At 30.9% G+C, this 12,026-nt stretch overlaps 1 protein-coding gene across 8 annotated transcripts in view; it reads right to left on the bottom strand.

Moving 5' to 3' along the window:
• LOC105432259 (uncharacterized) overlaps positions 1-12,026 on the bottom strand; it is a 239,088-nt gene that overhangs the window by 45,386 nt on the left and 181,676 nt on the right. For all 8 annotated transcript variants that reach the window (XM_089077913.1, XM_089077912.1, XM_089077917.1 and 5 more), the window contains 2 exons: positions 9,762-9,856; positions 9,000-9,118 (listed from right to left, as the gene is read on the bottom strand). In XM_089077913.1, coding sequence (XP_088934039.1) covers positions 9,000-9,118; positions 9,762-9,856 — 214 coding nt within the window. The remainder of the gene's footprint in view (positions 1-8,999; positions 9,119-9,761; positions 9,857-12,026) is intronic.

Raw genomic sequence — 12,026 nt, 5'->3', positions numbered from 1 at the left:
TGTGTGTGTGTGTGTGTGTGTGTGTGTGTGTGTGTGTGTGTGTGTGTGTGTGTGTGTGTGTGTGTGTGTGTGTGTGTGTGTGTGTGTGTGTGTGTGTGTGTGTGTGTGTGTGTGTGTGTGTGTGTGTGTGTGTGTGTGTGTGTGTGTGTGTGTGTGTGTGTGTGTGTGTGTGTGTGTGTGTGTGTGTGTGTGTGTGTGTGTGTATATATCTCGATTAAATTTTATTCCTACTCAAACGCAAGAAACGATCGCAAGAATAAATTCTTTTTTTCACGATATCAATAAAAAGATGAAAAAAAGCATATAAATTTAATAGAATTAAAATCTAGTAAAATTAAGCAAAAACAAATCAGAAGGTTGGTAAAAATATTTTTTTATGAAATATTTTACAAATTTGTTTTTATAAATCAAATTATATATAAATAATAAATGCATTTTTTTATTTATTAAAAATTCAATAATCATTTATAAAATCATTTATAAAATCATTTATAAAATAATTGAAAATTAAACCGATTTTTAAATTCAAATTACAATAGCTAAAAGGAATGTAATTAAGATTAATGTATATTTGTTATCAACATTTCCATGTTATTTGTTGATTTGCTCCCATTTGTTGATTTTTCAATTTCCCTAAATTTCTTTGTCTGCGCGATAAATAAGCTCGGGAGAAATATGACAGTTTACTCTCCTTATTCGCCCTTGTTTGCATGTTCCTTGATACGAGCCATTTTGCGCGTCGCAGGACGTCGTACTCGCAGTCGTTATTTAGCCAGCTGTAAAAACAGATCACATTTCTGCGCTAGAACTAACTTGCGTAAAAGCTGATTTACACTGCATAAAGTAACTATATAGATTTGTGTCTCCTAATTTTACTTTTCAAGTAAATATCAAGAGATAAATCCTATTTTTGTCACTATTTTAAACAAATAAATTTGCTCACATTTGAATGCCAGTGCTAATTAATCGATCTAGCATTTGTTATAAAATAAATGAAGAAAAAATATTGTTGACTTAAAATTATCCTAATGTATATTGATATTTTCATAGACTTTTTTTGGATTTACTTACAAATATTTGATATTACATTAACCATATAGTTCTCTCTTTTAATCACTGATATTCATAATATTTGGGATTATGCTTCTCTTTCATGAAACTGTTGGATTATTCTCTGTTGTTTCTCTGTCTCTTTTATTTAATTTTGGGATATAATGGCTTAAAATTCTGTTCTTTACAGTTAACAGTGTATTTCTTGTTCGTTCCGTTCTTGGACACTCAGTTTATATAGGATGTTAACGGGAGTATCATCAAGCTTAGAAGTGTTAATATTTTCTTAAAATATTATTCAAATTGTGATTTAATAAAGATTTAATATTACGAATAAATATTTCGAAGATCTTGTATAATTCACTGCGCGCTCATTGAAAATACTATGCTCACTCAAGAGGTCATTCAACAATCGACATTCCTCCTTAGTAATTCCATGTTTAATCTTGGAACATAATGGACTAAAATTCCGTGTCTGCTGTATCGCAGTATTTTATGATGTCGAGTTCATTACGCAAGATGATAGGTACGCGAGAGAATCGAAGAGAACGGGTGGAAAGTAGATGAGTTCCGGTGTATTTTAGCAAAAGAGCGGAAAAAGGACCGTGTGTGAGGAGAATCGCACGGAAGAGTAATTTCATCTGAGCACACGAAGCGGAAACGCACGGGCGTGTACTGGGGCTGTTCTGTGGCGCATAATGAAAACGGCACTGCGCAGCGCATTCAAATTTCCGAAAGTTCATCCTACTCGCTGCTTTACGACCCATTGCAATTGCAACGAGACCAGATTGTGCAACATACGAGTCTCGTGCGTGTCTTTTTCCATTCTCTTTAATCTATTTCATTATTTTCTTTTCTTGTTCTACGTCATGTCGCCGCCATGACATCCGTGCCTCACGCGCTAAAAAAAAGATATGTATGTATGTATGTATATACGTACTATACAATATAAAAAATTCATGGGGATCCCTTTTAAATAAATAAATAATCGCTATATATATTCATGTTGAATAATACAAGAGAGTTTGCGAAAATATTTCATGAAACAAGATAAAATAGAAGGAATAAAAATAAAAGGGAAGTTGCTCATATCTTCCTTGGATGTCGTAAAGTAAGGAAGAGTGGCAATTTTACTTGAATATTGAAGTGTTGATTATATTTAAGTAATAAGTAATTAAAAATCTAGAAATTTATTTATAATTTCAACAGACTAACATCTAAGATGCATAAAGTATATGAATCATAGGACAATAAAAAATTAAAATTATATGTTATCATTAATATAACTTTAATTATTAATTTATATGATTTTATAAAGAGCAAACATGTGTATATCTTTTATTAAATAATAAATATATATGTAATACGTATGTAATACATTAAGAAGAGTGGTAAGTATGTATTCATATACAATAAAAATAAATGTAAAATATGTTTTCTAGAATAGAAATCTTATCAAATTAGACAGACATTCGTTACATCGTTAATATCATATATTACAAAGTTATAACAAAAAGTGGTATTTAAATAAATCTTCCTCCAAGAAAATGCCAAGATATTAGTCTCTATTTAAGTTTTATATTCAAGAATCGCACATTATTTCTCGGTCAATTTGGTCGTACTGAAAACGAACATAAAAATGAAGATCCATTATAAAACGATGAAATGTACGATTTCCTTTCGAATTAAACACAATTGATGCGCGCGATTTATCTTAAGCTATGGAAGCAATATTTTTTCATTAAGGTTTTTACGATTCTTCCGCTTTGTCATTCCGAGAAAATATTTCACTGCAGTCGTAACTTCGTCGTAGAATAATATAAATCATATCGACGTACGACTGTTTAATATTAATACCACAAGGTTGCAAACTACAACCACGATGATGGGTGTAAGAAAGTTTTTGATTTGACTAGCGAAGAGGTGTGACGATGTCGCTCTATCTGGGTTTGTTCTGTCCTACTTCGTTCCTAAAGGCGGGGCTTTTGTTCACTCCTATTTGCCGATCCTCCTTCAGATCGGATCAGATTACCAACCACGCTGAAGCGCTTTATCCCGAGAAATGCGGGTTTCCATTGCATCGAATCGGCGACGTAACGGGATTGGGGGTAACGACGAGCGATGCAATACCGACTTCGTACGCTCCCACGTTTTGCCTTCTTTCTTCCCTTCCCTTCGCATTCCCATCTATCCTTTTCTTAGTTTAATATACGGTCGGCCTTCTTCGTTTCTCTTTGGCGCAGAACGATTTCATGCCCGAATAAGGATTCTCTTACGGGAGGATCGCGAAAGGGAATGCAAGCAAACGATCGTCCAATTTATTTTCTTTCCTGGTCAAGATTTGTCAGTTTACACGCGCAAAACGTTTTGCACGACCTGAATGCAAATTCTGCTCGGATTAATTAAGCTTGCGCGGGGTTGAGCTTATTGTATGCCGTAAATGAAGCGATGAATATTTCAACTTGGTATTCCAACAGGTAGGGGCTAATGTTGAAGTAAAAGGATTTACGTGTATAATTCTTGTCTATTGTAAACGTAACGTGCTTTTGTTAATATTTTTAAACATAGATTATTATGACTATTTAATTAAATATAAACTCGCAAGCTAATCTCATAAACTTATATATCTTAAAATAATCATACATAAAAGTATCTTATCTCAATTTATCTTAAATTTTATAAAACAGTATAATAACTCATATTAAACCATTATAAATACCTATTTTTTTTTCATTTAAATCATGGAATTTCAGTATAATTATTAAAATTTATTATTTTAGATATTTATACGTTCAATTGTACTAGAACATTACAAAACGTACGCTTTACTTTATTACTTAACATTTTATTATATATTTATATATAAAATATTTATATTACATATAACTTCATACATAACTTTACTAAAATTTTACACAAGTACTAATAATATACATTAACATTTGACAATTACTCGTAACACGAAATGACCATGCGAAAGAATAATCAAAATCGCAGAATAGCATTAACAATTAAAGTCTTACACTTTTTATGAATGGAATTTAAAATTAATTTTTAATATATTTACAGCATATTAATTAAATTTTGTGTAGAATATAAAAATTTGCAAACATATCGTTGAAAGTATTTAATATAATTTATTCTATTATAATCGAAATAATATACATAATAATAATAATAATAATATATAATAATAATAAATTCATTTCGATAATTACGAACGATTATTTTTATTAACAATAGTTTAATCTAAATATCTTTAATATTGGATACTTTTTAAATTCTTATGAACTTTATTGTATAATATTTTTCATAACATTTTGTAACACATACGTATAGCGACAGCTAGTTATAATAATTGTCATAACAATTGTTTATTATAATATTATTATAATACATATAAGATATATAAAATATTTACATATCTATCTTTAACCTAATCGTAACTCTCTTAAACAAAAAGCACATGTATGATAGAATAGATTATTCAAAAGATAGATTTAGAACGTAACGATTATAACATTCAATGTTAAGTTATGTATCTAAAAGTTATAATGCCTTGTGTCGGTTAAATAATAATAATATCGTAATATGTGTTGTAAGGCGGTAATTTGGTGAATATTTCGCCTTACAACACATTGTTGCTGTCGCAGCCTTGAGAATTGTTTACGCGCCGCGCCTAGCACACGACGAGTAGCGCGTGCCGTGTTTACGAGCGCTCCGCGTGCTTTCATTCACTAACCAGCGTTCGTGCGAGCGTCGCTCCGCGTTTCTTCACATTTCTTCATTGATAAACGATAATACCAAACATTGCTGTATTATATAAATATAATAGTAAATGTTTATTAATGATTAATTAACGTATCGATTCATACACGTATCGAAACGAATGACTTTTTAATGGAGTATATATACACGTGTCACGCGACTTATTACTTAAAAATTTTTTTGTAACTTTTGTAAATGACGAACCCCTCCGATGGGGTACGGCCTTGACGTGGCGGAGGGGCTCAGTATTCCGAAGGGTTTCGTACTTCAAAGACGAAGAAGTCAAAGTATTTATTTTGCACAGTTATTAATAATATTAATGTCATGTCGATAATATTAATATTATTAATAACGTATCAATGCATAGCCACGAGTCGTTCAATGACTCTTAAGTGGCAAATGCGTTTCACGCATTAGTCGTTGATTTTTAATCGACATTTCACGGTCGATTTAGGTGAGTGAACGAACTGTAGTTAGAATAATAATAATTCATAAGTATATCGAAACGATAATTCTTTAACGAAATGTATACATACATTATCTGTTTAGTTAATAAAAGACGTAATGTTTCGTGTGAGTTAAAAATATTATTTGTAATATTGTTGAATATTTCGTCGTAGTCAGATTGTTAGTAGAGCAGCCTTGAGAAATGTTTACACGCCGCGCCCCATTGTGTATACATACGGCAAGTAGCGCGAGTCGTTCACGAGTCGTTCACGTGCTATCATTCATTCACTGGCGTTCATACGGACGGGTCGCAGTGCACGTCGCTCCGCACTTCTTCACATCTCTTTAATGCTGAACATTGTTATATCTTATGAAATAATATCTTATGTAATAATAAACGATTATTAACTGACATGATTAACGATTCGTAAGCGTATCGAAAACGACGACTCTATAACAAGATTATATACATATTTCGCGATTTATTTCTTTGAAATTCATAACTTCTTGTAAACAATAACCCCCTCTGATGGGTATGGCCTTGACGTGGCAGAGGGGCTCAGTATTCCGAGGGGTTCCGTTGGATTCCTCAGCGAAATCCCAAAGACGAAGAAGCCAACTAGTACCCGTTGCACCGTTATTAATAACATTAATATTAACATTAATATTATTGTTATTAATAATGTACTAACACAGCATAGCCACGAGTCGCTCAATGGCTCTTATGTGGCAAATGCGTTTCACGCATTAATCGATCGGTTTTCATCACCGACCATCATTTTTCCGCCGCTGATTTAATTAAGTGAAATAAACGAATTGCAGCCAGTTCGTCGCGCCACGCGATTGCTTTGGGAGTGCCGTACAAGTGAAATTAGTCCGCGCGCGATTATAATAATTCGCGAGTGTTTTTCGCGAGTGTCCTATGCTGCGAGGAGATCTGACAATCCTGAGAGGAGGAGGAGGCCTAGGAAAGGCATCGAGCACCGGCGGAGCAACCTTGCGGTAAGTATACATTTTTGCCAACATAAAATTAATCGGTTTCACATTTACTTGGATTAAATTTCGATAATTTAAAATTTATAGTTCAGGAAAGGAAAAAAGTTTAAAATTTTATACACCTTTATTTCTATAGAGATTTTTTTTTTAAAGTTATGTTAATTAAAAAACAATATATGTAGATTTGATATGTGTAAAAATTACTTTTTAAAATTTCGATCATTCCGAGCTTTGCTGTAATTTGAATGTTCCGTTTTTGTTACAGAATCATCGTAGCTACGTGGCAGATTCACTTCGCTGTTGCGCATCGAGTCGGTGAGTGACGAATTTTTTTTATTGGGGTTACAAATCTGTAAAGCTTGTCTTAGATTATTTTTATATATTTGTATTTATAAAAGTATTGCAATTGAATATATTTTTACAGATTCGTTGCCCTAAAATAGATAGACTTAAACAGTTTGAGATATTTAATCCTGGTATGACGTCATTTATTGATTTATTGCATCGTAATGCATGTGTATAGACACATAGAGCTCATGAAAGAGTTCATTGTGTCGATATTTCATTATTTTATATTGTTTTTTGTATTTTATTTGGGAGACGTATTAAATGCCTAAAAGTTATCAATTTCGCAAAAAGATATAAGTAAAATAATTTAAATAATTTAATTGCTTTAAGAAATAAAATATATACATACATAACATGTAAAGTAATATAGACAATTTTAAAATAATAGAATTTAATTTATTGTTTCTTTTCTCTGTTCTGGAAATATAGTAATGTATTGAATTTATTAAATTCATTAAATTTTCGAGTTTCTCAAATATTTAACAATAATAGCATTGTGTAAAAGAAATTCAATCAAATAATTAATATTTTTTAAAAACAAATTTTCATTTAGATATTTTTATAATATAAATTTCTTAATATGAAAACAGAAACAAAGATTATGAAAAGTACACTTATATATTCATACACTTATATATTCATTTTATATGTATATGTAATAAGAATATAAATGAATATATTATATATGTTTTTATTTATCTATCTTTCCTCTTCCGATTTTATCAGGATTAAATATTTAAATCGGTACATAAAAGAGATATGTATAGAATACAGATATTTTTTAATAAATTTTTAATTTAATGTCACATTTAATATCACAAATATAAATAAATGATTAATAAACAATAATAATAAATTATATAACAAATATGCCGATTTGACCTTAATTATGTATAATCTATCCATTTATATTAATTAATAACTTGGCTTTACATAAGTTAAAGCAAAATTTAATATGACGTGAGATTCAATAAATGTTTCGTCTCACGGAATACAAATTGATAATCATAAATTATTAATTTATTTTCATCATAAATTAATAAATTATTTATTTATTTTCATTTAAAATATGTTTGTTTTATATTGGAATATTTTAAAAGTTACATTAAAATCTTTTAAAAGTTTATTTTTAATTTAAATCTTGACATAATACAAGTTAACACAATCTACACATACTAGATTTTCTCATTTACATTTCTCATTTATATTAAATTTATTACTCATGTTATTATATTTGATAAAGTTTGTAGATGCATATGCAAGCTAGTATTTAGCTAGTATTTAGAAATTATATTAATATCATAATTTGTAAAATTTTGTATATTGCGTAATATTGACGTGCTAATTATGCGAGAAATTTATTGCCTCGCTCGAATCTTACGTCATTCATTTTGAATCTTTTATATCATTCTCATCTACTTCATGAGATTTAAATAATGATTTTCATCGTACGCGAATAATACGGACGAATAATATAAAGGCCTTAGATTTTTTCGATTTAAATATATATTATTAATTATGTAGATAAAATCGTTTTTATTTTCATTTTTTTATTTTTCTGCAATATATTTTTAATTTAACATTCAATTTTCTTAAATTTTGTTCGTAATCAATATAATCAAATTTCTTTAAAAATTAATTATTAAAGTATATTGCGAAAAAACGCGGCATTATTAATAAATTAACTTTAAAAATTGTTATTACAAATTTCAAATGTTATTAATATTTGGATGGCCTTCGCAATCGACACGATTTTATGATCAACGTGCGCGTATAAAAATCGAGCAAAGAATTCGACATTGATAATTAGTCAGTAATTGAAGGAATATATCTCCTTCCTATCATTTCTGGATATATATGGCCAGAATCTCTGGCAACACGGCTAAAATCTTTGGCTATAGATCGACGATGGAGCAATGTGGCCAGAAACAACAAAAGATAAGTTCAATCTGGCCTGAAGACTCACAAAGGTTAATTAATAATATTGGATTGTTGGTAAAGATTTTTATACATACGTGTGATTGCACGGGGGAAATAATTATGGGGGGAGGGGGGGATAATAAAATGCCATTTATGGCTGAACATAGATTTTTAAATATTAGTTAAATTTCTGAATACATTTTTCATCTGGATCTGGATCGCGAGTTAGGAACCCCCTCTGGATTAGCCAGCACAAAATAAGAATTCGATTAGGTAGGAAAATTATGAGAAAATTCGCGAGGAGATAGAGATACTATTAAAAGAGCCGTTCAATCTTGAATCGCTGACAAAATATAAGTATCATTAATAGATTATAAGTTGTTTAAACAATTTTTTGCTGAGAATATCAATTATCGGAGCATTACCGCTTCCAAAATAAAATTCTATCTTTGGGGCTGGCTCCAACTTACCCGTAACAATGACGTTGATTTTCTTAACCAACGGCGGATGTGTGGCGACTTGGCACTGATACAAACCCGAGTCGCGCGGGTTCGCGTATAATATCTGTAGTCTCCAATTGCTGGGATATCTGCGAGATCAGACAAGAAAGAACAAAGTGGTGTAGAAAATGGTTGGACTTATAGTTCGACTTTTACTAAACAGGAAAATCACTACAAATTTCCTGACACTGACGTAAATTACACTTGTGATTTGCAATGAAATACAACTAAGATATAAAGAAAGAAGAATTGACATTTTATTTTCCAATTAAAATCCCTAATAATACTCTCCGCTTCATTGGAGGGAGAGTAACGTTCGCAGAACGCGGAACTTTGCGTTATATAATGCGGTCGACTCTGATTTTTATGGCGCATAAAATGGCTGATTTAATCCCGATGAAGAAATACGAGAGAAAGAAGTTCTTTTATCCTCGTCAACGCGGCGACGTCGAGTTTATTCCGATGATGGTAAAAATCAACTGTGATGATAATTCGACGCTGATGATGCGATTACACGACTCACTGCCCGGACTGCCGCGAATGATAACGAATTATGGTAATAACGTTGACAATTTCGCCGCTGAATTTCACTCATCGTTGCAATCGTGCTGTAATACTATGAAATTCTACTTCGAAGATGATAAAATTATGCGACAAGATGATTTCAGTTTCTCGATTATTTCTTCATAAAGTCGATGTCGAGATAAATAAGGAAGGATTATTACGACTTACCGATAATGAAGACTGATCCTTTGATCATTGCTATATGGCGTTAAGCCCACTGTCAATAGACGAAAAGAATCCTTATTAATCTGTATCCATGTCACCTATAAAAAGAAAGATGATTGTTTATACTCTTCCGTAAATTTTTTTATTAAGTTTTAACGCGTTATGTCTTTATTGTTATTATTTTTATCAAAATTAAATGATTATTGTATTTTTTATACATTTTATGATTATTCAAAAATATTCAAGTTCTTTAATCAATTACTACGATCTCCGAGACAAATATAAGGGAAATACATTCAAGAAATTGTGTTGAAAATTAATAATTCCTTTTGCTCTTAGATTTTCAAAAAAAGACAGCAAGCAATTTCTGCAAAGCTTCGTGTATGTCAGCAATAAATGCAGACAATTTATATGGAGCTTCGAATTCGCTCGCAAAAATGTTGATTTAGAGCTCGTTTACACGATACAATTATTAGATATAAAAAATATATAAAAATTAAATAATCAAGCTCATAATCAGTTTTTTTTATAAAAGAATGAATGAAAAAATATTCAAAGTTTATATTATAAATATTTCAGTAAAGAGCACTATGTTTTATTTCTTCTATCTTTTTTTTTATGCTTTGGCTTTATGCCTTTTTCAAATTCTCATTTATTTTTCTTTTTGATCATCAAATATTCGAAATTTATTTTTTATTATATATTCTAAATAAAAATAAAAAAAAATATAATCATAACCATAATCTATTTAACTTGTAAATAAAAATAAAGATTTTACGGATTATAAAGAATAAATTCATAACCATTGTAACAAAACTGAAAAGTACATAGCGTAATTTTCAGACGCTTATGTTGTCTAGCGATATTTCTGTTATATTCTCTTTCTGCACAAAGCTTTCTTTCGAAATTCGATCTCGTACCATACGTGCCAACCGGTAATAACGGGATATCTAGGGACAAGTTATCACGGTTTGTCATTGCGGATAAAAGTCTGTCTCACGAAAACTTAACACCCACAACGGAAATATTAACCGGTATTCGGGGGAATTTCGTAGACGCGCCGAATTATGTTACGGAGAACTTGCACCGGAAAGGAAATGGGGAAAATAATTTCTGAGCGAGTCGACGGCTCCTTACGGTGCGTGTCGTCCGAATTAAATTTGTCGAGAAAGTTATCTCGATGAAAGTTAGTGAGTTCAAAAAGAGCCGCTTCAACACGATGGAATTAACGAGGCTTCAACTTTTATTTAAGAGAGGATAGCGTAATGCAGAGAAGGAAAAATATATGTAAAAATTTTTAATATCAATTTAGTGAATAAATATTTAAAGTAAAATCTAATATAATTCAAGATTACTCTAAGAAAAATTTTTACTTTGCTGTATTTTTTAATTAAATAACAGTTGAATATAAACTACCATTTGCATTTTTATTTTAAAAGTTCAAGATAATCTTACATGTTTTATAATTGATATAATTCTATTTTTCTCCTTTCATTAACATGCAAAAAGAATAACAGATCTTAATTTGAAACTGGCAACGTTTTTAGTCGAACGCTTTCAATTCTATTCATATTTCACTATTTAAGACAAAGTATTTTCATGATATTGAATTGAAATGATATCATTCGGTATAATTGTAGGTATGCGTTTCGTATAAATAAACAATAAAATAATGGAATATATAGATATATGTATTATATAATATATATAGATATATGTATTATATATATAAATCAATTCCACTTAAAAAGTTGTGATTGCGAGTAAACGTTTAATACAAACAAATATTTTCTCGAGTAATTATTCGTCTCGACATTTTCAAGTTTAGCCATTTTACTGAAAAGAGACGACTTGGCAAACTTGGCGCGAATGATATTTCATAATTAAGTTCAAGATGTTTATTATTCTCGGAGCGCGCACACTGTACGCATAGCACGCTATATATCTTTTATACTTATCTAAATCACATTTACACGCACACACGCATCGAATCAAAAGCACTCGTTTTTCGTTTCTTGGACATTCGCCGTTCCACCGCAATCGGTTTTGCATTACGTATTCCGTGGAATATGAATCCCACGGGAATCTCTCGGGCGCTCGGGCGTCTCGAGCGGCCTGGAAACTTCGAACCGCCCGACCGCGACGAAGAGCAAATGGACATAGAAATCACGAACGAGACAGGAGATACCGAGAGACGGCCACTGATTGAAATGCGAAAACTTACGCAACGACAAGACAGACGAGAGCGTACACGTAACGGACACTAAC

The sequence above is a fragment of the Pogonomyrmex barbatus genome, unplaced genomic scaffold (assembly GCF_055798465.1).
Source record: "Pogonomyrmex barbatus isolate J1 unplaced genomic scaffold, ASM5579846v1 scaffold20, whole genome shotgun sequence".
In the NCBI taxonomy this organism is placed as follows: domain Eukaryota; kingdom Metazoa; phylum Arthropoda; class Insecta; order Hymenoptera; family Formicidae; genus Pogonomyrmex; species Pogonomyrmex barbatus.
Note: the sequence above shows the minus strand (reverse complement) of the source record. Positions and strands in the feature narration are given on the sequence as shown.